Source organism: Mus musculus, chromosome 2 (assembly GCF_000001635.26).
Source record: "Mus musculus strain C57BL/6J chromosome 2, GRCm38.p6 C57BL/6J".
NCBI classification, from domain to species: Eukaryota; Metazoa; Chordata; class Mammalia; order Rodentia; family Muridae; genus Mus; species Mus musculus.
In genome coordinates this window covers 181,480,395-181,497,042 of record NC_000068.7, presented here as the reverse complement: position 1 = coordinate 181,497,042, position 16,648 = coordinate 181,480,395, and the positions used below count along the sequence as shown (strand labels likewise).

Genomic DNA, 16,648 nt, shown 5'->3' with positions numbered 1-16,648 from the left:
GCGAAGCAGGAAGCAATGCTTCTAGTCTGGTTCCACAGTAAGATTCTAGGGTGAAAAAGGGCAGAACAGCTGAAGCTCGAGGCATGGGTGGTTCGGATTGTGTTGCAGTTCGCCGACTTCCCACCTTTAACCTCGGCTGCCCACAAGACTTCTGACTTTGCACCTCGACAGGTCAAACTCAGGCCTATGTACTCCCCAGTCCCCTGTCAACCTCTCCCCACCCCCTGTAAATTCTTTTGGTTTTTGAGTCAGGTTGCTTGCAGCAAAGGACGACCTTGAATTTACTGTGATCTTCCTGCGTCCACCTACCTAGAGCTAGAATTACAGGAGCAAACCATCACAGCTGATTTATACCGTATTGGGGATCGAGAATTCAGAGCTTAATGCATACTGGGCAAACATTGTACCAATTAACTTGCTTTTGCAACCTCTTTATGGAGACTTTTTATTGTCTAGGGAGTGCACTAAAAGTGTAGAGAGCGCGATTCGTCTTCTTGCCCTGCAGGTGCCGCTGTCTCCAGCTGGATTCCCACACTAGTAGGCCAGCTGTTTGGGGGCTGCTGGGCGGCTTGTATTCTGGTACTGGAAGAGTTCACACAGCACTGAACACCTCAGGGACCTGTTGGACCCTCCAAATAACTGAAGCCCAGCCCAGTGTAAGCACTCCGGTATTTTCTCACTTTCTTTTCACAGCATCAGGTGAGCCAGCACTGGCGCCCCCTCCCAGTTTACAGATGAGCAAACTGAGGCTAAAGTAAATTTCCAAAGATCACTCCAGAGCTTTGAGGTTCTTTTTTTTTTTTTTGATTTATTTATTTATTATATGTAAGTACACTGTAGCTGTCTTCAGACACGCCAGAAGAGGGCGTCAGATCTCGTGATCAGATGGTTGTGAGCCACCATGTGGTTGCTGGGATTTGAACTCCTGACCTTCGGAAGAGCAGTCGGGTGCTCTTACCCACTGAGCCATCTCACCAGCCCCGAGCTTTGAGGTTCTTATGGTTTTAGTGTGTCAACACTGACAGGAGAACAAGAGTGCCCCCCCGCCCCATTCCAAATGAGGAAGTCGTGACCATTGGGCAACTCTCTGCTAAAAGCAAGCCTTCCAATTTCTTTTGGCCCTTAATATTTTTCAGAAGAAAAAAAATCCTTAAAACAATATTCCCCCTCTTTCAGAATTGTCCCACCTACAAGATTGAATTTTCAGGGCTGGTTAGATGGCTCAGTAGTTAAGAGCATTGACCACTCTTCCTGAGTCCAATTCCCAGCAATCACTTGGTGGCTTACAACCATCTGTAATGGGATCTGATGCCCTCTTTTGGAGTGTCTGAAGACAGCTACAGTGTACTCATATACATAAAAAAGGTTGAATTTCCCTCTCCAGCTAGGCCCCAGTGAGTACTAGTTCCTAGATGCTTCCCACTACCTGTTCCTTCTCTGGCTCTTCTCCCTGCACGTGTCTTCTTGCACAGGACTAGGTGCTTCATTGAATGTGACAGTATCCTGTTCAAGGCTGTCCACTAATATATCTTCTCCATTTACCATTTTGCTTAACCCAGCCTGGTCAGCCCCTGCCCACAGGGCTGGAAACCACAAGAGCATTAGTCCCTTCTTCATGTAGTGAGTGACCACAGTACAGACAGTGGAAAGCTGAACATCTGACATTCATTTTGCATTCTTGAGCCATGAACAAGACCCAGACCTAGCTTAGGTCTGGCCCAAGATGACACCCAGTAACAAGTGGGTAACATTAACATCTGGTAACGATTCAGGATCTCTAGGACTCACGCCACTCTGTGCCCTGTTAATATAGGTCTGCAGTCCCTCTGTAAATCTCCCCTCCATAGAATACAGAAATGAGAAGGGGGTACCGCACAGCAGCATCTGCTGAGACCTGCTAGCAATGAGACCCTGTAGTGCCAGGAGTCTCCTTTCACTGGGAACTACTTGAATCTTTCGTTAGTGTTCTCTTCTCAGGAGCTACCCTGTAGCCCAAGCCAATGTGAAAGGCACTTTCCTGTGACTCCACAGCCTCCCTTGATCAAATACCACACATTACCATAAATTGGATCAGGTTCATCTTTACATTGCTTTTAAGAATTAGGCACAGACATTCAGATGTTTGCAAGGAAGAGAAAGGATGGAAGCAGGAAAGAACAGAAAGAAAGTGAAGGAAGATATACTGCCTACTCTCCCAGACACCAAGATCCCCAGCACGGCCAGCTTTTCTGTATAGATGTAAGGAGAGGAACAGTTGGGGGGAGCTAGAACGTGTACAGATGCCCAAATGCATGAGTCACAGTAACAGTGGCTATAGTCTCCAGGGCAATTGGAAGTCCTCAGGCTCCAGTGGACTGCAGTGAGTTGCCTCCAGGTTCTTAAGGTGCCTGCGTGCCAAGAACAGTGCAAGCTGCCGGCGCCGCCGGGCACTCAGACCTTGGCCCACGAACCAAGGAAAGGAAAGTCCGTGTGGCCCCCAGGCCTCGGCATCGTCCAGCTCCTTCTGGCATCTCTCACGATAAGAACGAAGTGTTGCTAAGCACCACTCATCATCAACGCGGTAGCGTGCATATAATGCAGTTTCTTGAGCCAAGTTGCTGGCACGTAGCCAGCGGGTTACCACGGTGCGGCCCTCGCGAGCCATCACAGAGGGATATCTGTGCTGTAGAAGGCGCAACAGCAGCTCATTGCCACGGTTACCTTCCACATCCCCCTCCACTTGGCAAGATGGCATCGAGGGTATATGGTTCGAGGTGCTGACAACATCATCTTGTGTACGTCTGAGCAAGAGTACTGGGCCTGGGTAGCAGCACAGCTGCTCAGCAACATTGAGATTGAAGTGTTCCCGTACAGTGCGTACTACCAGCCCTTTCCAACTCTGGGGCATAACCTTCAGCGCTAGTGGCACCAGATCATCAAAGGTGGCGTCCAGCACTAGTGCACCCAGTTCTGGGTAAGTCATGGTGGCCCAAGTGGCTGTGAAGCCTCCTATAGACCAGCCATAAACCACCACGTGTGCTGGCGGGAAGTTCAAACGGTGCAGCGCATATTTGACCACTACATCCATTGCATTTGCATCATGTTGTGGGAAAGGTGCACCTGTGCTGCCTCCAAAGCCAGGGTGGTTCCAGCCTAGCACTGAGTATCCAGCCTCCAGAGGTGCGGACAGGCAGCCCATCTCATAGAAGCCAGCATTCCCTTCACAGCATATGACCAGACAAAGGCCGCGGCCATGGCTGCCGGGATGCTGACGGCGATCCATGAACATGGTGTCAATCTCATTGCCGTCGCAGGCCACCAGCTTGGCACGCCGCCCACGGTAGCGGTCCACTAGTCGCTCCTGGCCCTGCTGTAGTAGAGGCATTAATGCACGCGTCATCAAGAACATAGAACCGGGGTATACAAGCCAGCGGCCCAGTGAGTGGGCCAGTGCATAGCTAGCAAGCTGGCTGGGCAGCTCACGGATCTGCTGGAGGAGGCACTGCACTTGGCTCCGAGCTCCACGTGGAGGCCTTGTGAGTGTGTCGCCTCCCAGTGCAGCATCGTGTAGCAGCCACACACCTGCAGCAGCTGCAGCACAGGTCAACGCACGTTGACTGCTATTACCAGTGCTTGGGGCATGCAGGTCATCCCAGCGGAAGTCCACCGGCCAGCTGCGGAAGTTGTAACTGTAGTTTGCTGTCAAGTAGATCTTGAACACGTGCACTAGTGCCTTCACAAAGCAGATGACACACATGGGCACTGAAGATCTGAGCTGTTCCCTGAAGGCCCAGTCCTAGTTGTGAAATGACAGCTGGAGATGCAGGCCTGGCCCAGCCGGTGTCTGCGGAGGCAGGGGCCACGCACAGCACAGCACTCTGATGACATGCCTCCTCTGGGTAGGCCCCAATGGCCTTTGTGACCTGTGCCTTCCAGGGCTAAGGAAAAGCTGTATGGCTCAGTTTTGTGAGTCACTGTTGCTGGGAGAAGTGATGCTAGGGTGACAGGCTCACAAAGGCTTCTAAGGCTTTGAATATCTCTAGTTCTGCCCCACCCACCTAGGAAAGTGCCTTAGGACCTCACAGAAACTTCCTAACATGTTTCTACCACCTTGAGCAGCTCCCATCTCCTCCACTAAAGGTAGGCAACCAAAGAGGCCAGAAATAAATACCCTTGACTTCTTCCTTATGGGGGAAGACAATAAAAGAAAAGGGATTTCCCACACCTGGGTCAAACTTGTAGTTGGTAACACTCCCTTATCACCTCCTTGGACTTTGGGGTTCATTTGGGGTACATTTCCTAGAAAATATCTAGGTTAGAACAGAGCTGCTGTAAGAGTCAGAAGGTGTATTTTCTCATAGCCTGACTCCTATAACCCTATACTTACCTTCCCTAGGAAGGAGATGTGGTGGGCTAGGAACATCTTCCCATAGCTCTTCACACACACACACACACACACAACCTTTTCTGAATCATTTTTTTCACTGGGCCAACAACAGCAATCACCTCTAGGTGGGTCCTACCTAGCTATAGTTCCTCTTCTTTTAGCCCCTAGTTGAGTATCTCTCTCCCACTTGAACCAGCCCACAAACTGTATCTTCCCCTTTTTAGAGGGTTCTAGTGGGTAGGTGGGTTCCCTTTTTTTCTCCTGCACTGAAGATGGCCAGCCTACCTGAGGGGGTCAAACAGCTGGAGAGCAGTATACTGCAGCACTTGGGAACTAATTGAGCAGTGGTCCAGACCTGAAACAAATTCTAAAAGCAATGAAATGTAGCCAGATCCCCTGAGTCCGTGGGCTGGGCTTACTTGGCAGTCGGCAGGCTTTTAGGTAAGGTGGTTTCCAGGCTCTAGCAACCGGCCTCTGCTTTCCTGTTCTACTTTTCAATTAAGTAACTGACTGTCTCAAGCAGCTCCACGGCTTCGTGGACTCAGCTGAGGAATGCTGCTGTTCATAGAGGAGACAGAGGAGGAGGACTATAGAGGTGGTTTGAATAGGTATGGTCTCCCCCACAGACAGGCGTTTGAATGCCTGTCCTATGGGAGTGGCTCTATTAGGAGGCGTGGCCTTGCTGAGTGGGCGTGGTCCTGCTGAGTAGGTGTGGCCTTGTTGGAGGAATCTTCAAGCTATGCCCAATGTGGCACACAGTCTCCTTCTGCTACCTGTGCATCAAGATGTAGGGCTCTGTTACCTGTGCAGCACCTTGTCTGCCTGCGTGCCACTATGCTTTCTGCCATGAGGATAATGGACTAAACCTCTGAACTGTAAGCCAGCCCCAGCATCAAATGTTTTCCTTTATTAGAGTTGCTGTGGTTATGGTGTCTTAGTCAGGGTTTCTATTTCTGCACAAACATCATGACCAAGAAACAAGTTGGGGCCGGGCAGTGGTGGCACATGCCTTTAGTCCCAGGACTTGAGAGGCAGAGGCAGGTGGATTTCTAAGTTTCAGGCCATTCTGATCTACAGAGTAAGTTCCAGGACAGTCAGGGCTACACAGAGAAATCCTATCTTGACACCCCCCCCCCCAAAAAAAGAAGCAAGTTGTGGAGGAAAGGATTTATTCAGTTTACACTTCCACATTGCTGTTCATCACCAAAAGAAGTCAGGACTGGAACTCAAGCAGGTCAGGAAGCAGAAACTGATGCAGAGACCATGGAGGGATGTTACTTACTGGCTTGTTTCTCCTGGCTTGTTCAGCTTGCTTCCTTATAGAACCCAGGACTACCAGCCAGGCACCACCCACAATGGGCCCTGCCACCCTGGATCACTAATTGAGAAAATGCCTTACAGCCGGATCTCCTAGAGGTATTTCCTCAAGGGAGGCTCCTTTCTCTGTGGTAACTCCATCTTGTGCCAAGTTGACACACAAAACCAGCCAGTACAGTTTCTCTTCACAGCAATGACTTGACACTATTTCTCACCCCATCCCAAATTAAAAAAAAACTACCTAATGTCCACCTAAAGTTGAACAAAACTGGGTCTCTGTGTGGGTATGGGTATATACGTGTGTGTTTATCTATTTGAGACAGGGTCTCACTATGTGGTTCCGACTGGCCTGTATCAGCTATGAGTGCTTGGATTCTAGTGTGGTCCCCATGACTTTACAACAGTACAGAGTATATACAGTATTTGCTAAAATACATAAGGTAGTTAACACTTTGTTGTAAAAATAGGCTTTATGTTCAATGGTTTTGCCCATTTATTGGCTCATATAAGTGTTCTGAGTCTACTTAAAATAGGTTGGGCTAAGCTGTGGTACTCACTATGTTGGGTGTATTAAATACATTTTTATTAAATTTATTTGTGTGTGTGTGTGTGTGCATGCACATGCTACTCCATACATGTAGAGGTCAGATGAAAACTATGGAAGTTGCTGCCCTTTTTTTTACCGGGGTGCCAGGGATTGAAATTCAGATTGTCAAGCTTGGCAGCAAGCACCAGTACCTTATGAGCCTTCTTGCCAGCCCTTAAATACGTTTATTTATTTATTTATTTGTTTGTTTGTTTAGTATACATCATACAGCTTTCTGTCTGCATGTATGCCTACAGGACAGAAGAGGTCATCAGATCTCATAGATGGTTGTGAGCCACCATGTGGTTGCTGAGAATTGAACTCAGGACCTTTGGAAAAGCAAACATTGCTCTTAACCTCTGAGACATCTCTCCAGGCCCCTTAAATACATTATTAATAAAAAGATGTTGTTTTATAAGCCAGGCATGGTGGTGATCCATGCCTTTAATTCCAGCACTTGAGAGGCAGAGTCAGTTGGATCTCTGGGTTAGAGGCCATCCTGATCAATAGAGAGCGTTCCAGAACAGCGGGGTTATAAAGAGAAATCTGGTCTCAAAACAACAAAGCAAAACAAAATGTTTTATCTTATGTAAGTGTTTTGCCTGTATGTATGTATATATGTATGTATTATGTGTGTATGTATGTATGCTTGCATGCAGGCAGACAGGCCATGTGTATACCTGATACCTACAGAGGTCAGAAAAAGGCATTGGATCCCTTGGAATTGGAGTTACAGATGACTGATGGTTGTCAGGCACCATGTGGATGCTGGAAACATCCTCTAAATCCTCTGCTGATGAACCATTTCTCTATAGCTACCATTAAATACTTCTTTCTTGAGACAGGGTCTCACTACATAGTCATGGGTAGTCTTAGACCTGGCTGGCCACCAACTCACACATTGGTGTTCATCTGTATCCCAGGGCTTTAGGAGACTGAGATAGGAGGATGGCTAAAAGTTTAAGGCCAGTCTGGGGAGTTCCAGGCCAGCCAGGAATATATAGGGAGACCCTTGCCCCACCTCTCCCCTCAAAAAAAGGGAAAAAAGAATATTTACAACATAGATGTATGTAACAGCACGTAACACCATCATATGATACGTCAAAGGATATCTGTTTTAAAATTACTTATCAGGGGAATCGAGAGATGGCTCAGCCATTCAGAGCACTGACTACTCTCCTTAGAGGTCCTGAGTTCAATTCCCAGCAACCATATGGTGGCTCACAACGATCTGTAATGGGATCCAATGCCTTCTTCTGGAGTGTCTGAAGATAGTGACAGTGTACTCACATACATAAAATAAATAAATAGATCTAGGGGACTGGAGAGATGGCTCAGCGGTTAAGAGCACTGACTGCTCTTCCAGAGGTTCTGAGTTCAATTCCCAGCAACCACATGGTGGCTCACAACCATCTGAAATGAGATCTGATGCTCTCTTCTGGTGTGTCTGAGACAGCTACAGTGTACTCACATAAATAAAATAAACAAATAAATCTTTAAAAAAAAAAAAAGACTGTCACGAAAGTAATCACAGGACAAAAAATAGATCTAAACAATGTTTATTTGGAGTTTACATTAGGGGAGGTAGGGAAGTTGGTTTTTTTGAGACAGAGTTTCTCTGTGTAGCCCTGGCTATTCTGGTACTTATACTGTAGACCAGGCTGGCCTCAAACTCAAGAGATCTGCTTGTCTCTGCTTCCTCTAAAGGTATATGCCAATCTAGGTTTGTTTTTCAAAATTTGGCAGTTCTGCCCCAGATGCATATACACGCATCTCCAAGACCCAGATTCCAGTTTGATTTCTCTGCTCACTGGTCAGATCTGAGGACTATGGTGCGTCTTAGGGTTTGTCAACCTTCTTTCCTGAGATCCTGGCTTACAGCAGTCCTAGAAAAAGCCCACTGGGCACCTCACCTTTAGTCAAGTTGTTCACAGTGTCCTGAAGATATTTGTGGTACTTATACTCCTGAAATGACCACCTCTGGCTCTGTAGGGAAAAAAATTAGTTTAGGGATGAAGGTCAAAACTTTAAGGAAGGTGGGCCATTCACTCTCCAGAAATTTCTCATAACTAATGTTTATGAGGACCAAGGCATCAGGTTCATTTTGTGTGAGACACAGGAGTGACTTTTTTTAAAAATGGTTTTAGAGCTTTACTGTAGAAAGGCGGAGAGAAAGAGAGAAGGTAAAAAGAGAGAGACCAGCTATGGTCATGTGGAGAGTGGGGAAAGGAGGAGGAGAAGGAGAGCTAGAGATGAGAATAAGAGAGGTGAGAGCTTAAGAGCATAGGAGTGACTTCTATATCAAAAAACAATGAGTGTCCCAGCCAGGTCCAAGCAACTGGTGAAGAAGATTCTTTGAGGATTTGGAAGCTGCAGACTCTGCAGCTAAATTAGCCTCAGTGGCAGTGACAATGTCCTGAAAGACGGTCTACACCCACTGCCTTTTATTACTGGAAGTAATCTCCCAGATGATCTGCTCTGAGACTTTTGGAAACAGAGGATATTCTTCAGTCAAGCCCACCTGCCCTTAGTTTGCCCCTGTAAAAAGAAGGAAGCAATTGGGAGAGCCAGAGCCCAGATTTGAAGGGCAGAGGTTAGTGAACTGGAACCACTAGTCCCCAGGGACTCCAGGCCTTAGTGTGTGTCTGGCCTGGTCCTTGACCCCATTAGTCCACAGGAGCCCAAGTGCCCCAAAACAACCAGCTCTGTTCAGAGAGGAAAGCACGTGACAAGAAGAGAGCTGTCCTCTACTGAAGAGCCCCCTAGACTGGACCAGCTGCAGCAGCAAGCAGGGTCCTTTTGCCTTCAGCCCTCTCTGTTTATAGCAGTGTAACAGGGTGGGGATGGGGGATGGGACTCTGTGTCCCGGCTTATCAGTTTATGGAAGAATCCTTGCCACCCACTCCTTCCAAGGAGACATCTGAGTATGCACCATACCCCCACACTCCACCCCTACTGGGGCCTGCTAGTCCAGGACATTCCCCTTCCCCCACTGAAGCAGTGCTTCCTCTCCGGCCAGTTCTGTTCACCTCCCTAGAGGCTCTTGATTTATGTTGTTGAGTCTGAAAAGCTAACCTTGGAGAAGGAAAGGAAATAGAGAAAACCAGTCCCAGAGGCCAGAGGGGCTGGAGCCAGGATCAGAGCCCCTTGGAAGAGGATATTTAGTGCAGCACTAGCTGACCACAGCAGCACCCTGGCTTTGGAAAAGCTGAAGCTGCCTTCAGGAAAAGCAGCTGAGTTTGCATAAATGCCTCTGCTCAGGAAATGGGGTGCAGGGAAGGTGGGGGTGGTTTGAAGCCCAAGGACAGGAGGGGACTCTTCCTGGCGGATATGGGGTCAAAAGAAGGGGCGGAAATGGCCAAGACAGCTGCTGAACATCTGGAGTCACAGAGAATTAATTATCAAGCACCCTCAAGGACAGTGGGGTGGGTGGGGAGCTCTCTCCTTCCTGGCTCCTTGAAGAGCTGCCCCATTGTCTCCCTCTGACCCAGGATGAAGGACCCAGAGGGCTCTAGAACCCATTCTGGGGTGATAAAGCCCTTCTGGAGCACACACCCTTTAGACAACATATCTTGTACATGAAGAGGAAGAGCCTAAATCCTACCAGAGCCTGAAGGGGAGGGAGACTTACTAATCCTTACACAGTACTGCTGCTGGTACCCCTATACCTGGCCTGAGGGGGTAGACTGGTGTCAGGCCCTTGTCAGTGGTGAGGAGAATGGCCATGCCGCTTCCCATAGATCTCTGGGTGGTATCAGATGTAGTCAGAGTTCTCTGGTCTCACCACCTCTTTCCTGAGCATGGCACAATCTACAGCCTTTCTACAGCCTGTGAATGTGAACAGTCTCTCCATGGAAACTGATCCTGAGTTGGTCTCTGGGCTCTCAGATATATTATGAAGGATTGTTGTTTGGTCAGGGGGCAGTCTCCCTTCTGGTTTGGGAACCTCAAAAGAGAGACCTTAGGTATTCTACTATGGAAATATTCAGGTTTTGATGTAAAGTGAGTATTTATTATTGTTAGCCAAAATTTAACATTCTCATTCAGCCCCCTAGACAGGGATCTTCTTTCTATCCTTCTCCTTGAAATCCCAAGTTAGACACTCTATCTGTCCTTTCTCTACAAGCCTGTATCCATACAAACCCTGCCCCACTCCTTCTCTCTTTTGAAAGGATTTCATATATCCAAGATTGGTCCAGATCTTGCTATGTAGCTGAAGATAACCTTGAACAATTGATAACCCTGCTTCTACCTCCCAAGTGCTGGGATTATAGCTTATAGATCCATACCTTCATACTGTTTATGCATTGAGGAGCAAACTCTGGTCAGGAAGCAAGCATTCCACCACCCGAGTCATACCTACAGCCTCTTATTTTGTTATTTCTGTGTACAGGAATAAATCTGACACACACTATAGCTTGCTTTTCTTGACAGTGTGTTATGGGCTTCACTGCTGCAGCAGCAAGCTACTGTCTTGGGTGTCCTGCTAATGTGTCAGGTGTCCCCAACCAACTTCTAGAGCTTTCCCCTCTGCAAAAATGGCTGCAACGTGCACAAGCAAATTGTTTTCCAAGGACCCTTGCTTTCAGATGCCATGTGATTTGTTTAAACCCTTTTGCAAAAGTCCTTTTCAACCAGTGAGTCTTTCCTACTCTGGAAGAGATCTTGTATCTGGAAGCTCTACACCACCTAGGGCAGCTCTGAGCTTTTACTGTGTATCTATCCTGTGTGTATAGATTTCCTGACCACTGTTACGACCACTGACTAGAACAGCAGCAAAAGCCATTCTGCTCTGTCAGTCAGAAACCCATTGGGAATCCTTCCCCTGTAAAGGACCTGGGTACCTTCCTGGTGATCAGATAGAAACTATGGTCTGGACTTAAAGCCATGATCCCTGGGTCTTGAATAAAGCTGTGCTGAGGGTGGATAAAAGGTGGGTCACTGCCTTTTTTTATTTTTTTTCTTTTGCACTTTTTTGGTTTGTTTTCAGTGATTGATTGATTGTGTGTGTGTGTGTGTGTGTGTGTGTGTGTTGGGGGGCAGGTTAAAAGACAATTTGTAGGAGTCAGTTCTCTCTTCTACCACATGGATTCTAGGAATTAAACTCGGGTTTAAAGCGAGCACCTTTATCTGCTGAGCAATGTCGCCAGCCTGGCTAAACTGACTTAGCTATTTGGCCACTGGGGACCTAAAAACCAATAACAGAGGCTGGAAAACAATTTAGCTAAGATGATTCCAAAAAGAGACTTGCAAGGGGACTCAACTCGGTGAGGGGTGCCTAGATCCCCACAATGCAAAGCCTATTCTCATTTTTCCTGGCTTCTTGAAAGGAACCATGAGAAAACTGGAGGGTACTGAAGCTTTTATAAGTTGCTACAGAAGGGGTAGTCCATGCCAACCCCATGGAGAACTGAGGCATGACCTGAGGATCCTGCTCAGCGCCCTGTCACCTTCCTCTCACTATGCCTGCCGCGCTAGAGAGCTCCAATGCTAGAAAGTGGGGACTTGGCAGGGGGATTGAAGTCAACCTGCTCTGTAGTCATTCCTTGACCCAGAAACTCACTGAAAAGTAAGACAGCTATGCTTCAGGGTGATCTCTCAGAACGAAGTCTGGTCTGAAGCTGAACCCACTCTGTACCCAGGTAGGGTGGGCAGAGGCAGAGTGTTTCCTGGCTCAAATGCAGGCCTTGTGCTCTCCTACCTTGGACTTGCACCTCGAACCTCCCTGAGTGGTAGACTGAAAGCTGGCTTCTGCTGATAAGTGAGCATTCAGGACTGTGAGCTCAAGGGTGACCCCAGTCTGGGGAGTATATGGCCTTATAGCCATCTGAGCATGGGGGTTCGGGGAAGGAGAAAGCCAGCTCAAAGCCAAGTGTCTGTTGAAATGAAGACAGGCCTTGGTTAGGCAGAGCCATCATAGACCTACATTTGTGTCCTACATGATAGAGAAAAGACTATGACCAGGGCCTCTATCACCCTCTGGCACATTGTTGGGGGAGGGGGCTCACATATCCAGCTTGCTTTGAGCTGATCTAGGTTATGGCCCTCGCGGCTTCTTCTAAGTCACTTGCACAGATTAAAAATGGCAACTGTCCCGGAGCTGATCCCAGGGGACCCTGAAACCTGTCCCATCCCCCAGGCACTCTCTGTTCTCAGCATTATCCCCAGTCTAGGACAGCTGCTCCAGGGCTACAGCTCCCTCCACCCCATCCACCCAGACACCCAGGTGAGGTCAAGCTCACCATACCTGGATGGTAAAGGCCAGAATCCCAGGGCAAACCCAGACAGACAGGCCTTCTACTTAGTTTCCTCTCTTCCTCTCCTCTATGGAACCTACCTATCGTGGGTAGGAAAATAGAGAAAGAACAGACAGAAGGGACAAAGGAGAGGGAAGGAAATTGGCCTGGAGGGTAACCCCACCCTGGTTCCTGTGGCTTCTGTATCTGGGACTTCAGGGTTGAGCCACCCACACGTACACACATCAGAGGAGGCACCTGGTCCAACACAGGATTTGTGGACCAAGAAAATGTTTGGGTCTTTACCCTGAACCCACGAAGGGCAGGCAGTGAGGCAGAGAGGGTAAAAGACAGAGGAGAAGCTCTGATGTTTACCACCCCAGGCACAAACCACAAGGTTGTCTAATTTCACCACTTTGAAACTGTTCTGAGCTGGGTCAAAACAGGGTGCATGTGCCTGTCCGGATTCTCCAGCTGCCCATAAGGCCTCAAGAAACCTTTGAAGTGCTAGAATGAGCATACAGGAAGTGAGTGGCATCCCATCTCTCTGTGTCAAACCCCTTACACTTCCCAGGTGTATCTGGGAAGGAGGACTAAGGGAAAAGGGAGCTTGCCTGCCATCCCTGGCCTAATCCCACCTCCAGTTTATTTTTCTCAGGTTCCAGTAGGGGCAGCAGTAGGTCAAAATAGTAGTCCCTCTCTCTCAACTGAAAATAGCAGGTCTCGGCCTTAGGAAACCCCCGGAGTGGGAGGTAGAAAGGAAGAAGAGCAAAGGAAGGGAGGCTTCTCAGGAAATGCCTGGGTGCTCTGACTGCGCTAGCAGAGACTCTTGGTCATTGGCTCAGCCCTTGGAAAGTCCCAGGCAGGGCCTTGTGGACCTGGGTGGGGACAGTGCCAGCCAGGCAGCAGGAGTTTCTCACACAGGCGTCAGATGCCAGGGTGGGCTTCCTCTTCTGCCTAACTGGGTTTCTGCCATGGACGTCGTCAGGGCAAATGAAGGTAGCTCTTTATTGTGATGATCCCCCCCCCCGTGCCCCTCCCCACCTTATTACTGCCCTCTTTACTTCCACTTTCACTGTCTGGAGAACAGTTTATTCAGCTGATATTTTAATTATTGAGACAGGTTTCATGAAGCCCAGGTCTTATCTCAAACTTGATATGTTGCCAAATAAGACCTTGAACTACTAATCTTTCTGCTCTATTTCCTCAGTGAGATTACAGGTATGTACTACTGCACCTGGATACCAGCAGATAAAGGCCCAAGGGAGGGTTTGACCCAAAACAAGACTACATAGAACAGGAACTGAGACGGCCTATAGGAATTAATCTTCAGGGAATGGACCTGGAGAGCCCCAAGGTTGAGGGAAGTTGGGTATTTTGGAGGTATGAGAACAAGGCCAGTGGGTTGTAGAGACCTAGGATGGAGGTAGAAAGATAGGCAAGACTTGCAGACCAGGGCACAGAGCTTGAAAGGAAGCTGCCACTAAAGGTACCCGACTTTCCAGACTTTGTTGTATTTCTTTCTCTCTCTTTTTTAAAGGTAGGGCTTGACCACCCTTTCACCTTCTCCTTCTCCTCCTCCTCCTCCTCCTCCTCCTCCTCCTCCTCCTCCTCCTCCTCCTTCTCCTTCTCCTTCTCCTTCTCCTTTTCCTCCTCCTCCTTCTCCTCCTCCTCCTCCTCCTCTTCTTCTCCTCTTCTTTTTAAGAATTATTTATTTTATGTATATGAATACACTGTAGCTTGTCTCTAGACACACCAGAAGAAGGCATCAGATCCCATTACAGATGGTTGTGAGCCACTGCGTGGTTGCTGGGAATTGAACTCAGGACCTCTGGAAGAGCAGTCAGTGCTCACAATCATTGAGCCATCTTCCCAGCTGCCGTTGTATTTCAAAAAGGTAATGGACCTTCTTTTCTCTGTGCGAACTGGTCTGATTTAACTAACCTTAGGTTTAAAATATTTGGAAGAAGAATGAATTCATAACTGAGAATACAATTTCTTTTTTTATTAGATATTTTCTTTTTTACATTTCAAATGTTATCCCCTTTCCTGGTTTCCCCTCCAAAACCCCCCTATCCCCCCCTCCCCCTGCTCACCAACCCACCCACTCCTGCTTCCTGGCCCTGGCATTCCCCTACACTGGGGCATAGAACCTTCAAAGGACCAAGGGCCTCTCCTCACACTGATTTCCAACAAGGCCATCCTCTGCTACATATGCTGCTGGAGTCGTGGGTCCCTTCATGTGTACTCTTTGGTTGGTGGTTTAGTCCCTGGGAGCTCTGGAGGTACTGGTTGGTTCATATTGTTGTTCCTCCTATGGGGCTGCAAACCCCTTCAGTTCCTTGGGTCCTTCCTCTAGCTCCTCCATTGAATGCTGAAAGGTTAAGAGGCTATTCTTATAGAAGTTTTGCAATTTTATGAGGTCCCATTTGTCAATTTTAGATCTTAGAGCATAAGCTATTGGTGTTCTATTCAGGAAATTTCCCCCTGTGCCCATGTGTTCCAGGCTCCTCCCTACTTTCTTTTCTATTAGTTTCAGAGTATCTGGTTTTATGTGAAGGTCCTTGATTCATTTGGACTTGAGCTTTGTACAAGGAGATTAGAATGGATTGATTTGCATCCTTCTACATGCTAACCACCAGTTGAACCAGCACCATTTGTTGAAAATACTGTTTTTTCCCTCCACTGGATGGTTTTAGCTCCTTTGTCAAAGATCAAGTGACCATAGGTGCATGGGTTCATTTCTAGGTCTTCAATTCTATTCCATTGATCTCCCTGCCTGTCACTGTACCAATACCATGCAGTTTTTTATCATTATTGCTCTGTAGTACAGCTTGAGGTCAGGGATGGTAATTCCGGCAGAAGTTCTTTTATTGTTGAGGGTAGTTTTCACTATCCTGTGTTTTTTGTTATCTGAGATGAATTTGCAAAGCTTCTGAAAGGCAAGAGACACTGTCAATAGGACAAAATGGCAACCAACAGATTAGGAAAAGATCTTTATCAATCTTACATCTGATAGAGGGCTAATATCTAATATATAAAAAGAACTCAAGAATTTAGACTCTAGAGAACCAAATAACTGTTAAAAAATGAGGCACAAGGCCGGGCGTGGTGGCGCACGCCTTTAATCCCAGCACTCAGGAGGCAGAGGCAGACAGATTTCTGAGTTCGAGGCCAGCCTGGTCTACAAAGTGAGCTCCAGGACAGCCAGAGCTATAAAGAGAAACCCTGTCTCGAAAAACAAAAACAAAAAAAGAGGCACAGAGCTAAACAAAGAATTTTCAACTGAGGAATACCAAATGGCTGAGAAGCACCTAGAGAAATGTTCAACATCCTTAGTCATCAGGAAAATGCAAATCAAAACAACCCTGAAATCCCACCTCAAACCAGTTAGAATGGCTAAGATCAAAAACTCAGGTGATAGTAGATGCTGGCAAGGTTTTGGAGAAAGAGAAACACTCCTCCATTGCTGGTGGGATTGCAAGTTGGTACAACCACTCTGGAAATCAGTTTGGTGGTTCCTCAGAAAATTGGACATAGTCCTACTGGAAGATCTAGTGGTACCACTCCTGGGCATATACCCAGAAGATGTTCCAACTTGTAATAGGACACATGCTCCACTATGTTCATTGCATCCTTATTTATAATAGCCAGAAGCTGGAAAGAACCCAGATATCCTACAACAGAGGAATGGATACAGAAAATGTGGCACATTTACACAATGAAGTACTATCAGCTATTAAAAACAATAATTTTATGAAATTCTTAGGCAAGTGAATGGACCTAGAAAATATCCTGAGTGAGGTAACCCAATCATAAAAGAACTCACATCGTATGCACTCAACTGATAAGTGGATATTAGCCCAGAAGCTTGGAATACCCAAGATACAATTCACAAACCACATGAAACTCAAGAAGAAGGAAGACCAAAGTGTGGACACTTCAATCCTTCTTAGAAGGGGGGACAAAAAACTCATGGAAGGAGTTACAGAGACAAAGTGTAGAGCAGAGACTGAAGAAATGACCATCCATAGACTGCCCCACCTGGAGCTCTATCCCATATATAAAAGTGTCACCAAACCCAGACACTTTTGTGGATGCCAACAAGTGCTTGCTGACAGAAGCCTGTTACAGCTGTCTCCT

General features: G+C 47.3%; 2 protein-coding genes across 2 annotated transcripts in view; one reads left to right on the top strand and one right to left on the bottom strand.

Annotated features, from left to right (window-relative positions):
* Nucleotides 1-2,062: 2,062 nt before the first annotated feature.
* Nucleotides 2,063-3,837, bottom strand: Abhd16b (abhydrolase domain containing 16B). Its single transcript, NM_183181.2, has one exon. It carries the CDS (start codon nucleotides 3,734-3,736, stop codon nucleotides 2,312-2,314), a length of 1,425 nt encoding a protein of 474 aa, NP_899004.1. The 5' UTR covers nucleotides 3,737-3,837; the 3' UTR covers nucleotides 2,063-2,311.
* Nucleotides 3,781-16,648, top strand: part of Zbtb46 (zinc finger and BTB domain containing 46) — a 122,254-nt gene continuing 109,386 nt past the window's right edge. Inside the window, exon 1 of the mRNA XM_006500713.3 lies at nucleotides 3,781-4,119. The gene's annotated coding sequence lies outside the window, so the exon portion shown is untranslated. The remainder of the gene's footprint in view (nucleotides 4,120-16,648) is intronic.

What these genes read in the sequence shown, in the direction of transcription:
- Abhd16b (NM_183181.2), bottom strand. Translation starts at nt 3,736, where the DNA reads ATGTGTGTCATCTGCTTTGTGAAGGCACTAGTGCACGTGTTCAAGATC.